The 15,712-nt window shown below is 41.5% G+C and overlaps 1 protein-coding gene across 1 annotated transcript in view; it reads right to left on the bottom strand.

Annotated features, from left to right (window-relative positions):
- The window catches only part of LOC108927489 (uncharacterized), a 129,740-nt gene that overhangs the window by 17,953 nt on the left and 96,075 nt on the right, over window positions 1–15,712 (bottom strand). Inside the window, 7 exon segments of the mRNA XM_029247008.1 lie at window positions 254–296; window positions 2,515–2,888; window positions 3,149–3,451; window positions 3,701–4,021; window positions 4,864–5,166; window positions 7,935–7,977; window positions 12,869–12,881. Of these exon segments, the coding sequence (XP_029102841.1) occupies window positions 254–296; window positions 2,515–2,888; window positions 3,149–3,451; window positions 3,701–4,021; window positions 4,864–5,166; window positions 7,935–7,977; window positions 12,869–12,881 (1,400 nt within the window).

Raw genomic sequence — 15,712 nt, 5'->3', positions numbered from 1 at the left:
TGGGCTACTGGGGCAGAAATACAGAGGGCAGCTGCTTTCCTCAAAGGAGGAAGTGGACCACTAGTTACAAACCACATACAGTGTTTCCACCAGAGATCAGGAGGTGGAGCACTGTCTGGCCTGAGAAGGACCACATAGTCCATAGGTTACCTTGGATAAGAGTGAACCTACTTGGAAGGAGATATGGGAAACTGTGAGGAAAGCAAAAGCTATTCTGGCCCCGGGTCAAAGTGGAGTATCCTACAAGGCCTACAGACATAGTCCAAGTCCAGCCTCTGAAGTATATTGAAGATCATCTGGATAAGAGGCGCAGTTGCATGGCTGTGGTAGTATGGATCAGGAGAAGTGAGGTGTGGATTCAAGGTAGCGCTACCTGGATGCAAGCTAGGATCTGATCAACCATGGTGTGTCTTGGTGAGGGGGTCTGATGTTTGCAAGACTCAAAACACACCATGTCTCTAGGTTACACCAATGATGCGTTCCAGTGTATCGCAAGAGTTGTGATATAAACACAGTTACCATCAGCCGAATTGTAAAGACATTACTGTTAAGTAGAAAGGCAACCTCTACATTTCTTCAGCAGGCAAAAAATGTAAAATGGGTTTACATAAATTATTTCCTCAGGAAACACCCTGATGAAGGAAAAATACTTTTAAAAGCTAATCTACTCAGTTGACCTGCTGGCCACAAGTCTGACACTTCACACAGTAATACAGTTTTACATATGTGTCACCCTCAGTTTGTTTAGTTGGAATGTTCAGATTTTACAAGTTTTAGCAATCTTAAGCAAATACCTCCTAAATTTTCCTCATTAACATATTAAACTCAGTCTACCAGAAACATTTTTCACAGTGATGTACGTGCAAGGTCAGTCATGATGTCTGGTTAGTTATTCGCCTAGAGATATTTCAGCATCATGTACCATACATTTTGAAATTTACTGAAAATTTAGGAATTCATGGTCAGAAATACAAATTCTGTATGTTGGAAAGTGTCAATATTGTAACGACCCGCGTTACTGGTGTTTAGGTGGGAAGATGTGCTTAATGTAAATCGTTGTTTTATGGGTAAATTGTAAATAATGTGTTAAACCACTGGGGGCACTTCTGGGGGAAATTATGGGGTGACCATGTTTGCGAGTGTGTTGAAGAGACAGCCTGGGGGTGCTAAGCAGGCTGGGAAGGCTGGCTTGAGGTGCAGGCCCTTGAGGAAATGGGGTCCTTGGCCCAAGATCATTATTTCCCTGATTGCTGGTGTTCAATAAAATGTTTGAGATGAACACTGCCTCTGTGTCCTTCTTTGCCCCATCCAAACCCACAGTGCTGCACGCCACAATATCTAAATTAAAAATAAAGACTCAAATGTTTTTATGCTTGCTAATAACACAAGGTGACTTAGACTGTAAGCTTAAGGTTACTGGTTCAGTTCTCCAAAGAGGACATTTTTTACCTTGCAGTATGTTAATTATTGCTTACTAAAGTAACCAGCAAATAGGTATGAATGGGTAATGCAAGCAACTTTGGATAAAAGTATCTGTTCTGCCATAAGTTATTGGAAGAATAATACTGAATGCCTTAGATATTCTTTATATGTCATGATCAAAATGAGAACTAATGTCCACATTTAAGTGGTTCAGCTCACTATCTACCCCTCTGGTTAATGAACAGTCAGAGCATGATTGATGCCATTTTCTGTGTTTCTGCAAGATTTTGTGTGTTCTTCAGGTGTAAATCAAAGTCTGACTGATTTTAGCTGCCTCAGTCATACAACCCTTTATACTTCTCAAGTGACCCTGGCCTGGTAAGACAAAGGCACAGACACAACTCCTCTTATTTTCTTGGCTTGCTTCTGATGAATCCACTGGTACCACAAAGAACACAGAGGATTGCATGTACTCATCTAACTGATGAATTTACTAAGGTATAGGACTTAGACAAAGAGCCAGGAGACACAACAAACAGTTACATGATGTGCAGGTACATGTCACATAGAATTAGCTTATGCAGTGTGCTGTAGTTTGTTTTCTCCTGCTGTGCATGCTGTTATCTGCACAAAAGGTGTGGTTCTATGAATCACTAGTATCACATGAGCAAAAAGTGAATTATATCAGAACTATATCAGTGTGTCTTTGCTGAAATGCTTCAAATTCATAATTTTCATTTGCTATGCTTTGCAAATATTTTTGCTGTATAAATATGCAGTACCTCCTCTGCATCCCACAAAGGGTAAAAAGATGACAATGCTTTGTGCCACTCTGGTGAGAAGAGTGCTCTAAAAAAGTAAACTGGATTGGACTGAATTGAACGTGGTCAAATGGTGGTGTTAATTTGCCTGTGTTAACTATGGACATACAAACATTTTTCTTTATTCACTGATTTTTATTGTTATTTTCTTTTTGCATTTTTATGTCAAAACACAAGCAATGACAGACCAAAGACAGACAGTGCATTAGCAATGCATTACAGTTACAGAGGCACAACAACACACAACAGAACAAAAATGTCACAGTTAGGCATTACAGGTATGGGGAATGTTGAGGCTAAGGTTCACTAAGGTTGGCTTCTTAGACACACTGTCAACTGATCTGACTATGGTCTTCACTAATCTGGGAACAGTTTCGTGGTGCACAGCACAGCTATACACCTTTCCTTTCTGCCAGTCCAATAGATTGACAGTCAGCTGGCTGTAGACTGAATAGGTGTTTCCTGTCTGAATAACACTGGTCATACTGAACTTTTTCCTATCCACCAGTTCATCGTCAGCAAGCCAAGAAATCAGCACTTCCTTGGGATAGAAGTCTTTGGCATAGCAAGTCAGGGTCACCTGGTCAACCATTCTTTGCTCTGCTGGGCCCAGTATAAAGACTGAAGGGGCCTTGTACTGTCCTCCTGAAAGTATATAGTTGAGGTTATGTACTGTTTTACATTATATACCAATGAAGAATCATTTTCATCAATTAGCTCTACCTGACCATTTATTTTAATGCATATTATTTTAAGTGATACTGGTTATTAAAACAACTAAATGAAGGGGTGTTAGAGTGGTTGTTTATCATATATGATCTTTTTCTATTGATATTCTGAAACTTGTAAATTAAAAATAGGCTGTGACTTAATTCAACAATGCCTCTTTCATGAGATATGCTTACCATTGATTCTTCTGTAAGACACTGTCTTTGGAAAGAGAAAGTCATTATGGTCGATGATGCACACAAATGCTGTACTATTTTTCCACTCTTCATAGCTGATTTGGAGACTGGCAATTTTAGAGCTTCCCACTTGTTTTTCTTCTGAAGTCAGTTGATTTCCTTTGCTATCCTCCCAGAAAATACTATTGAGGTCGCTCAACATGCCAGTGACATTACAATTGAGCACGACTCTATCATTAAGGAAGAACTCTTCAAGAGATGGATCCTCGATTCTGACAGTAACTCGTCCAGCAATGTCGCAATCTAAGAACAAAGTTTAATGTGACACACAAAAAAGCTCCAGCTTGTTTGGGGTCTTCATGCTTGTACAAATATCAGAATTACACCCACTACAAAAAGAACAGTGGCAAATAAAGCAAACGTTGTTTTTTGTGCATTTCTAGTAGATAATTGTTTTTTAAGGCCAAAGGTGAAGGGCAAGTGCAAGACACAAGAACAAGGAAAATACAAGTTAAAAATTCAGTTATTAAATCCATAAGAGGTTTAACATACCACTTGAAGTATATGAAGTCATCTTCTCTAATGTCTCTTGCTTGCCTTCAAAGACACATTTCACAGTTACACCTCCCTTCCACTCCTCCTCATTAAGGTGTAAAATGCTTGTTGCGGTGTACAGTGCCCTCTCAGCTCGCACCAATGTCTCAGGTAACTTAATAGTTTCAGGCTTTTGCACACCTTGCACAAACCACTTGAATTTGTGAGATTTAGGAGTAAAATCTCTTGCCAGACAGGCAAAGGTGGCAGTATTCTTATCTCGTATTTCCTCTTGGGTTGGTGCCATTATGTACAGAGAAGGGTTCTGATGGTAAACCTCTGAAAGAAACATACACATACAGAGATGTATGAAACAGAGACATGGTCAAAAGAGGCTCAATGGAGACTTAACCAGTTTGTAAACATTATTATAATATATGTATAGCTTGTTTTATGTAAAGTAAAACAGAAAACAAATTTGCAATAACTGAAATAACTGAAATAACTGAAATTTTCAATAACTGAAAACCACATGAAGCACTTTGTGGGACTTGTGTTATCTGTGCACAAGCAAGGGAAGGACTGAGTCAGTTGGGTCAGGCCTAAATTTGTAGAATTGACTGGCAAAAGGCATAGTCATCATCAGGAAACAAACAGGAAATGCAAAAGTATTATTTGTCTATATAATAATAATAATAATAATAATAACAACAGTAGTAGTAAACTAACAAATTAACTGCATGTCCTTCATATTCCGAAGGAGCTTTGTATTCCTACAACAAAGTTCCTGTATGCCCACTCTACATAAACATTAAAAAACATCAGAAAGTTATGAATGAGGAAATTTAAGTTTTCCTCAGTTTAAAGCCTAGAGTTTAATATATTATTTGAAAATGACAGCTCAATTCAGAACAGTAAAAACATTTTCAAAAGGTCAATGAGCTGTTAACATTTTCTAATATAGAGACTAATGGCGGAATTTTAAAAACAGAAATCATTATTTTGTAAGACTATAAAATAGATACTGGAAAACTTCTTGAAACACATTTTTACATTATGTTACAGTCTTTTTTTCCCCAAGAAGAAATTATGCAGTTGCCAAAACAAAAAAGGGTACCCATATGTTACAATTAAATGTTATATCCTTTCTGTACAGAAACATTAAATAGCAACACTCTTACCTTGTTTCTGTACAACTCCACGTTTGATTTCCGACTCATATTTTGCTTCACAAGTGAATGATTTCTGTTCATTCCAATCTGATGCCTTGATCCGAACGTGACTGACAACTGTGTTGTCTCCATTTTGGATCTCGGGATACTGAAGGAAGTCAGAGATTTTGTTGCTTGCACTGTCAAACCAGCTGAAAGTCACAGAGGAGGCTGGTGCATATCCAGTGGCCAGACAGCCCACAGTAACCAGATCTGACCCATCGCCAGACCGACAAGCCACAAGAGGAAAGACAGTTGGTGCACTCTTTGCAGCTAAGAGAGGATGATAGAAAAGTACAGGAATGCTAAATAACGTTCTACCCAACTATACCAGCTGCCAGGGATCAACCAACCCCAGAACCACAGTAATTTCAGAACAAAAAAATGCATACTGGAGTTATTAATTTAGCAGCTGCTTTTCTCCAAAGAAACTGATAAACAAAAGTCCTCTCAAAACCAGACAAATAGCTCTAGATAGAGACACACAAATAACAAAGTGCAGTTTTGTTTCTGTCACCGTTTCCGCTGACACTAAATACTCCACTGGATGTCTGTATTAGTAATACAATAAATTATTCATTATATAGTACCTTTCACAATAGACTGTTACAGTGTAAAAACACATAGAACGACCAGAAAGACATAATCCTAAACAAACACAGCAAATGGTATAACTCAAATCCATCAAAAAAGATACTGATAAACTTGCAAAGTTTCCAAAGCGGGACCCTTCCTCACAATTCCAGAAATATATTAATTTACCATCATGCTATCTTGTCATGCTCATGCCTGTTCTACAGTAAATTGGAATCAAGCTGTAAAGATCAAAAATTAAACAAGAATAAATAAGCAGAGGCAGTGAGTAGGTCCGCTTAAATTACGACGTGATTCACACACACACAAACATTGATTTGCTGAACCGCTTGTCCCATACGGGGTCGCGGGGAGCCGGAGCCTACCCGGCAACACAGGGCGTAAGGGGCACACCCAGGACGGGACGCCAGTCCATCGCAAGACACCCCAAGCGGGACTCGAACCCCAGACCCACCGGAGAGCAGGACCCAGTCCAACCCATTGCGCCACTGTGCCCCCCCCCCAGACGTGATTGCGTTTTGTTTTTCAAGTTCGAATGAAAAATGACTGGAGGAAACGTACACGGACCCAGTAGCAAAGCAGTAGTATCCTCAGAATAATTACGTTTCAATTTAGTGTATTTCCTAATCGAGTATACCATATACAGAGGTTTAAAGACAATTATGACAAAGGCTAAAAAACAAAACAATGAACAAACCTACACTGAATTACCCCTACTGACCTCGGATACATTGAATAAGTAAATATATGAAGGATAAGTCTTATTTTATTGCACTTTTTTTAAAATTATTATAATGCTTCCAGATGACAGCAGTTAGAATTGTTCCACATAAATGTATGCCCATGCATAAATTATGACCTGCATTAAAAATTCCAGCATAAGAGGTGCAATTATTTCAGCAAAAATTTAACTGATCGGGATTTGGATAATATTAAATATCTGATTAGTGTAAATTGCTCCTTACTTACATATTCACGTTATGTACATTCATTTGTATCTGAATTATGAACTAAATTATGAACACGTTTTGTTCATTATCATGTCGCTGTCAAAAGGGAAATGAACACTATATTATTTAATCAAAAACCGATCACGTCACATCGACATCACAGTTAGTTTAGACAAGAAAAAACTTAAAGAACAAACGCTGCTTAAACGATCGTCCCGTTTTTTCGATCTTCTATGAAATTTGGAGTTATTCTCCATTTTTAAAAAGCACAATAGAAAGGACAGTGACAGTAGTATCGAAGTAAGTGGTTTATATAAATTTAAAGAAAATCTTACAAAACGTACAAAATGAATGAAAACATTTAGAGAACTTACCGGAGGACACTCACCCTAGTCCTAGATCCATAGTAGTCAAATCCACTATCACTTAATGCATTTACTTTACCTGTTCTAAAACTCGCGTTTTTGCATGGCCACAGATATTCAATACGATATTGCACAGATTAACGCATAACCTGTTTTTTTTTAAGTGATTTCAGGTGACAGTATATTTAGCAGGTGCGCCCAAATCTGTTTCGGTCTATAAAAAATAGGTGAAAACAAGCTGATAAACAATTACAATACATATGAAAATATACGGCGATCAAAAGGGATGTTTTACCAGATGTGACGATGACCATCGTGGCCTTTCCCATAGTCGAAAGCATCCACATTGCGCAGTTACAACGCATGCATGCAAAAACATTTAATAAAAGTACACACACGCGATTGTCTTTTTTCATTGTTAAATATTGTAGTTGACAAAATGATAGTCCCAGACTTACCAGAAGAGACTGTGACTTGAGCCCCTACCCCCAGTAGTCGAAGTAATAAGATAGTACAACATTTTAAATTATCCTTCTGTTCAACAATAACGCGAAAGTGCAATCTGAGAAATATAATCATATAATCACAGATTCAAAAGGAGAATTAATGTTTCAATATTTTCGGATATGTAAATTCTCGTTTTGTGTAATTGTAATGAAAGTGGCATGTTTGATGATGTATGTGCCTTCCAAAAAATCTTCTCAAATTCTTTTACAAAAAATATAAGACTTCTGCACAGTAAAACAGCCAGCAGTTTTTTCTTACCTGAAGTCACAGTGAGTGACCAGGGTCGCCTTTCCCTAGTCAAAACACTCCGTTACATGATAGTAATGCAACACCACACCGAACACTACTTAAAAGCTGTTCGGAACAGCTGTTCGCAAAGTATTCTCATATGAACCACGAAGTACACTTTGAATGTATATAATAATAATTACCCCAAAACCGAAAAGTTTAATCATGTTTGGGCTATTGCAGCTAAATCCTTTTGCAAACGGTAAAAGGTAAACTTTATAGAAGCAGACAAGGATGTACTAACTGCATATGGAAATATTAAACTAAGTCTAAATGAGTTGTAACCAAAAACAGAAAACAAATATCATGTAAAACTAGATATATTATTTTTTCTTACCTGCAGTCACAGTGACCAGGGTCCCCTTTCCCCAGTAGTCAAACTCCCGGTTACACACAGTAATTATAACGCTACATTAATGATTAAGCAGTACTTAAAATGAACCCATGATTACACAAAAATCGCATAGTTCAGCTGCATTTCTGTCTGCAAAGTCCCTTCATGTGATTCCCCTTCTAATAAATTCCGAACAGAAACGTTTGCAAAAGTACTCATTTAAATGATTTAGTTAGTATACTTTAAAAGTCTATATTCGCTTAAATAGAATTGTCAAAATTTTAGATATTTGTAGAGCTGGTTCACAATATGTAGGTAATGAAATTTTTCACCATACATAATTTAACATAGCACAGAAATGACACTGCTTATTTTTTCTTACCTGCAATCACAGTGACCAGGGAGCCCTTTCCCCAGTAGTCAAAGCAGCCCAGTCACACGATAGTACATAAAAGCAATTCTTAAAAATATGTGGAAGGTCCCTGTTTTATGGCGTAAAGAGAAACATACGAAAACACTGAAAACGTTACTGAGGACTGATGTGGCATTTCTAAGCGACTGAAAAGAGTGCAGACCGGTTTAGCTTTGCATCTTTTTGCCGGGTCCCAATTTCCTTGCAGCAAATATAGCTAAATAGTACTTCCTGGCATGTTGTTGTCATTGCCTCCTTCACTGTCTTCCATTTCACATCAAGAGTCTCCTCATCCAGAAGCTCCTGCAGAGCCTGGAACTTGTTGGTGAGGGTTAGTCTGTATTCCTCTTGTCATTGTCGCGTCTGAGGGAAGCGGCGGACCCAAGTGCAGAGCGGTAATCGTGGTGTCTTCGGGGAAGTCCAAGAGAGGAGGTCAGAGGACAGGCAAAGGGTCTTCGAGGTGCGAACGTCGTAACAGGGAGGATCCAAAAGGCGAGGTCAGTGTACAGGCAAGAGGTCGATGATCCGAAGGAGGCAGTAGATCGGGGGAACAAGGGACGGGTTCGGGGAAGGCGTTCGGGAACAGGAAATGGCTGGAGAAGGTCGCTAACGAGGAGGCAGATCAAGGTTCTGCATCAGCTGGTTGTCCAACGCAGCCTTTTATGCTGCAGTCTGCGTTGCGTCCCAGGTGTTCCGTGTTGGCCCGGAGGTGTGGGCGTGGCACCTCTAGCTTCGTTGCTTCCTTGAGAAGGGCGGTGTTGTATCTCTGGTGCTGTTTGTCTCTCTTGTCCATGTCCTCTTTAGCTTGAGCCTAAGGCGAGCCACAAGGAGGTGATGGTCCGAGGCAACATCTGCTCCTCGCTTGGCGTGTACGTCCTGCAGGGATCTCCGGAACCTCCTTGTGATGCACACATGGTTTATCTGGTTCTCTGTAGATAGATCCGGTGAAACCTAGGTCGCCTTATAAATCCTTCGATGAGGGAAGATGCTTCCGCCAATGACCAGGTTGCTTGTGGCACATAGGTTGACAAATCTTTCCCCATTGTCATTCATCTCACCTAATCCTTGCTGCCCTATAATCTCCTCATAGCCCCTGTTGTCACTGCCAATCTTGGCATTGAGGTCTCACATGACAATGGTGACATCTCTTCCTGGCAAACTCTGGATGACAGTCTGCAGTCTGTCGTAGAATTCCTCCTTCTGCTCTTTATCGCTGTCATTAGTTGAGGCGTAGCACTGCACCACATTCATGTTAATCCTTCTCATCTTAGTTCTAAAGGTTGCTGTGATGATGCGTGGTCCATGGGCCTCCCATCCGGTGAGAGCTCTCTGGGCTGTCTTATTTAACATCAGAGCCACACCTTGGGTGTGGGGGGCGTTGTCTTCCTCGTGTCTTGAAAACAGCAGCATTTCTCCCAATGATAGCCTCTTCTGGCCTGAGCCAGTCCACTGTGACTCACTGATTCCCAGGATGCACACATGGTTCTACTGGATCTGTAGGCCCTCACTTCTGCAGCCACCTGTGCTGCCTTTCCAGCTTCGTACATGGTCCTCACATTCCACGTCCCGATGGTAAGGGTGGCCTTGGTTGAAAGGATGGTAATCAGCTGAGCAGCTTCCAGATGCTTCTGGCTTTCACCACTCTGCGTCGTAAGACTTCCAGCTGGAAGTCCATCTTCTCCCAAGGCCAAAATGTCTGAGATGTCTTGAGTACTTGTTGGCGTTTCTGTAGTGGTTTGGGTTTTTACAGATGGGGTCGCTAGCCCCATGCCCAACCCTCCTCCTTTATCTGGACTTGGGACCGGCAGGGGACCCCGAAGGAATCCCTTGGTAGAGTTATGTGAAATGGAAGGCAGTGAAGGATGACAACAACATGCCAGGAAGTACTAGGGCCCAAGAAACACAGCCACAAGGAGTGGATCTCAGTAGAGACCATGAAGAAGATACAGGAAAGGAAGGAAAAGAGGACAGCTCTTAACAACAGCCGTACATGGGCCAAGAAAGCCAGAGCACAGGAAGCATACAGTGAGGCCAACAAAAGTACAAAGAAGAGCATCAAGATCGACAAAAAGAACTACTTTGACTCTCTGGCCACTGTGGCTGAAGAAGCAGCTCGACAGGGGAATATGAAAGCTCTATACACCACTACAAAAAAGCTGTCCGGAGAGTTCAACAAACCAGAAAGGGCTGTAAAGCACAAGGAGGGAAGGACCATCACTGGAGATGAGGGACAGAAGAAAAGATGGGGAGAACACTTTGAAGAGCTGCTTAATAGACCAGCCCTTCAGGACCCACCAGACATCCAGCCAGCTGCTGTAGACCTGCCTATCGATTGCAGGGAGCCTACTAGGGAGGAGATCCGTGGCAAGGCAAGGCAGCTAGACCTGACAACATTCCAGCAGAGGCATTGAAAGCTGACATTGAAACCACAGTGGAGATGTTATTCCCTCTTTTCAAGAAAATCTGGGAGGAAGAACTTGTCGCAACAGAATGGAAGGAGGGATACCTCATCAAGCTACCAAAAAAAGGCAACCTCAGCAGCTGCTCCAACTATAGAGGCATAACACTCTTTTCGGTCCCAGGCAAGGTGTTTAACAGGATCCTCCTCAACAGAATGAAGGACACAGTTGACCAACAGCTCCGAGACCAGCAGGCAGGATTCCGGAAAGGGCGATCCTGCACAGATCAAATAGCCACACTGCGTATCATATTGGAGCAGCCAATAGAATGGAACTCACCACTCTACATAAACTTCATTGACTATGAGAAAGCCTTTGACAGTGTAGACAGAGACACCCTGTGGAAGCTGATGAGACATTACGGAATACCAGAGAAGTTTACCAACATCATCAGGAACTCCTACGACGGGATGACCTGCAGGGTAGTGCATGGTCAGCAGCTCACTAGCACTTTCCAGGTGCGAACAGGAGTTAGACAAGGATGCCTCCTGTCACCATTTTTGTTCCTGCTTGTGATCGACTGGTTGATGAAGACCTCCACAGCCGAGAAGCGACTTGGGATCCAGTGGACACCTTGGGAACAGTTGGATGACTTGGATTTTGCAGATGACCTCGCCCTTCTCTCACACGCCTACCAACAAATGCAGAAGAAGACCAGCACTGTGGCAGAGAACTCAGCACGAGTGGATCTCATCATCCACAGAGGGAAGAGCAAGATACTGAGGGTCAATGCAGGCAAGGACTGTCCAATCACACTTGAAGGTGAACGTTAGAAGAGGTGGACAGCTTCTCCTACCTAGGCAGCATAATCGACAAGCAGGGTGGGACAGATGTCGATGTCAGAGTCAGAATAGGCAGGGCAAGGGCAGCTTTCCTGCAACTGAAGAATGTGTGGGGGTCCAGAGTTCTGACAGTGAAGACCAAGACTCGAATCTTCAACTCCAACGTAAAGTCAGTCCTACTTTACAGAGCAGAGACCTGGAGTACCACTTTCACCACCACAAAAAAGATACAGACATTCATCAACAACTGTTTGCGACAGATTCTCAGGATCCACTGGCCCGTGATCATCAGCAACCAAGAGCTATGGCAGAGATCAGGACAACAACCAGTAGAAGATGATACCCTGGAAAGACGCTGGCGATGGATCAGCCATACCCTGTGAAAGCCAGTTTCAAACACTACAAGAAGAGCCCTCACGTGGAACCCCCAAGGCAAGAGGAAGTGAGCCAAGGCAAGAGGATGCCACCTGGGTGCAGAAGCCAAGAGGATGGGCCACACCTGGGGAAAACTGGAAAAACTGGCCCAGGACAGAGATGCCTGGAGAGCCCTTGTTGACAGCCTATGCCCCAAGAGGGGTAGTAGGCATAAGTGAGTAAGTAAGTAAATATAGCTAAATATATAGGAAAATCATATGGGTTATTTCTTACCTGAAGTCACAGTTACCAGGGTGCCCTTCCCCCAGTCATAAGCTCCGTGGTTACACGGTGTTATTACAGAAAACCAAACAATACTCGAAACTCGCAGATTTTTTAATGGTCACTCCTTCCTAGCCTAGACTCTCATGTGCAGGAGCAGGCAGTCTCCTTCTAAAGAGTGAAAAATGTGAAATATTTTTAAAAAAGTATATTCAAATAATTTGGCAACGTTTGTAAATATATGCATATATTACTTTTTACAGCATAATGGGAATACCTGGATTTTGGATACTGAAGCGAAAACTTTTATTAGGAAAAAAATAAGAAAAACAAACTGTTACGACCCCCAGCCTCCCGTCTTGTCTACTTCTAATCATGTTCTCCAGTTCTGGTCCAGTATTCCAGTCTGGTATTTCGTCACGCCTCCATGTTCAAGCCGTACTCACAGATTCATGCTTAACTTTTCAACACACACACACATATTTTCTGAACCGCTTGTCCCATTCGGGGTCGCGGGGAGCCGGAGCCTAACCCGGCAATACAGGGCGTAAGGCTGGAGGGGGAGGGGACACACCCAGGAGAGGACGCCAGTCTGTCGCAAGGCACCCCAAGCAGGACTCGAACCCCAGACCCACCGGAGAGCAGGACCTGGTCCAACCCACTGTGCCACCGCGCCCCCCTCCTACAGCAAATAAAATATCACAAAAATAAAAAAAAAGAAAACTATAAATAATTTTTCTCACCTGAAGTGACAGTCCCAGATCTCCTTTCCAGTCATGCATCCCAGTTACAGAGTATTGTAATATTTATATTGAGTGGTACTTAAAACACATATATTAACATATATTAAGTACTAGTCTCTATATAGAAATTCTAGTGTTGGCATAACAAGCGTTTGTAAACGGCTTTTTGGTCTATGGACCTTTTCATGTGAAAATAGATTTTAAACAGCTTTTAAAGCAGATACTGGAAGGAAAAACCATGTCTCAGAAGAAGCAATGATGACATATCGTATGCTCAGAATATGGCGATTTATGGAAACAGTAAATTTCTAAACAAAATATTACTCTACAACACAATATCTCACTGCAAACCATAAAGAGATTTTCTTATCTGAAGTCACAGTCACTCTTATCCCCTTTCCCAGTAGTCAAAGCCCAGTATAACGCTACACACAATCTATCGCACTGAACAAACGACATATACTACTGCCTCCAGAATGCTCTTTTATGATTTAAAACCCTTTTTCGAAATACATTTCAATTAATTTGCAGCGCTGTTTTTCTTACCTGAGGTCACTGTCACCTGAGTCCCCTTTTCCCAGTAGTCAAAGGAGTCATAACATTATAAACTTACACTCACACACACACACACATTTTCAGAACCACCTGTCCAATACAGGGTCGCAGGGAACCAGAGCCTACCCGGCAACACAGGGAATAAGGCTAGAGGAGGAGGGGACACACCCAGGACAAGGCACCAATCTGTCGCAAGGCACCCCAAGCAGGACTCAAACCCCAGACCCACCAGAGAGCAAGACTGTGGTCCAACCCACTGCGCCACTACACCCCCTAAACTTACACTTGACCTAACCTATAGCCTTTGATGTTTCCAGAAACTCCATTTGTTTTAATAAGCAATTTTTTTTTTGATGCCTAACGTATATGCTTAAGAAATACAGAAAAATTGATACCTTAATCAGTAATCTAAGGCTGGACTGCAAAATCTGCAGTCATGCTACATTATTGTAAGAATATTTTATGACAAAGAACACTGGAATTCTGGGGCGTTTAGGAATATAGGTTTAAAACTAACTGAGAATGTTCTTTTTTGCAGGTTGATAATCAAACAGGATAGTTTATTAGTGATATGATAGTTTATTCATTTGATTATGATAGTTTATTCAGCTGACAAAATGAGTAAATTCAATAGTGCAAACAAAACATCCAAAGGACTTCTTTGTTTTGGTCTGGTAGAAATGTTTTGGATAAAGAAGTCTACCATTAAAGAAAGAGATTTTCTTACCTGAAGTTACGGTCATCAGAGTACCTTTTCCCCAGTAGTCAAAACCATAGTAGTTACACAGTAATGTCAGGCTGCAACCAATTAACTCTTAAACTCACTTCTGCCCTTGGGCAGCAAAACCTTTCCAAACCAGTATGACTTTCCCCAGATACAAGGGATGCTTCAAATATTAACATATTTTGAAATGTATTTTCTTTTAAAGAATTGTGATCACTGTTACAAACATGATACTGAAAAAATTTATTACTTGAGATACAGTCACAGTTGTTCCTTTCCTCCAGTAGTCAAAGTAACAGTTTTAGTAACTGTCAGTTAACCTGGCTCAAATGTGAAATATTAAAAATATTATACAGACGACTATGAATGGGTGAATGTATCGCTGTTGCCACGATTACCATTCCTTTCCCTTGGAATTTAATGTTATTGATCACAGTACCTTTCTTGTCCGAGATCTAAAAAAGTTTTCCCAAAGATTTTTCTTGAAGGTGATCAATCAGTGATCTATTTGTTTGTTTGGCATATGCTTCCTTTACATTTCAGAGACAATATATGCAAGCAGGCAGGGGTGTGGTGGTGCAGTGGGTTGGACCACAGTACTGCTCTCCGTCTGGGGTTCGAGTCCTGCTTGGGGTGCCTTGCGACGGACTGGCGTCCCCTCCCCCTCTAACCTTATGCCCTGTGTTACCGGGTAGGCTCTTGTTCCCCGTGACCCTGTATGGGACAAGTGGTTCTGAAAATGTGTGTATATGCAAGCAGCTATATAATGCAGGAGTGGGGCATGGTGGTGCAGTGGGCTTGACTGGGTCCTGCTCTCTGGTTGATCTTGGGTTCAAGTCCTGCTTTGAGTGCCTTGCAATGGACTGGCATCCTGAGTGTGTCCCCTCCCCCTCTGGCCTTGTGCTCTGTGTTGCTGGGTTTGGTGCTGGTTCACTGTGACTCCTTGTGCTTGGGACAAGGTGGTTTCAGCCAGTGTGGGTGTATGGTATAGAGGTGGGGAAAACATAAAGACAGCAAAGTGGAATTAAATCTTGAGGTGAAATGCCTGAGTAAATATGTAAGACTTTAGTCTGGATTTGAAGACTGAGACAGACAGGGCACTTCTGACAGTAACTGGTAGACTATTCCACAGTTTAGGTGCTCTATAACTAAAGGTGTGACCTCCTACTGAGGTCTTATTGATCATAGGTACTACCTACATAGGTAACCTCTATCCAATGAATGAAAATATCGTCCTGATGTATAAGAATCAATGATCTCACAAAGGTAAGCCGGAGCAATGCCATGTACTGCCTTATAGGTCAAAAGTAGGATTTTATAATCAACTTTAAATGTAACCGGGAGCCAGTGCAACAATTTAAGTACCAGTGTTATATGGTCATACTTCCAAGTTCTAGTAATTTTCGGAGCCACATGGTATGGACAAACTGATAATAAAGCATTACAATAGTCCAGCCTACTTGAAACAAA

The sequence above is a fragment of the Scleropages formosus genome, chromosome 20 (genome assembly GCF_900964775.1).
Source record: "Scleropages formosus chromosome 20, fSclFor1.1, whole genome shotgun sequence".
NCBI classification, from domain to species: domain Eukaryota; kingdom Metazoa; phylum Chordata; class Actinopteri; order Osteoglossiformes; family Osteoglossidae; genus Scleropages; species Scleropages formosus.
The sequence above is the reverse complement of the archived record's forward strand: the minus strand, read 5'-3'. Positions and strand labels throughout refer to the sequence as shown.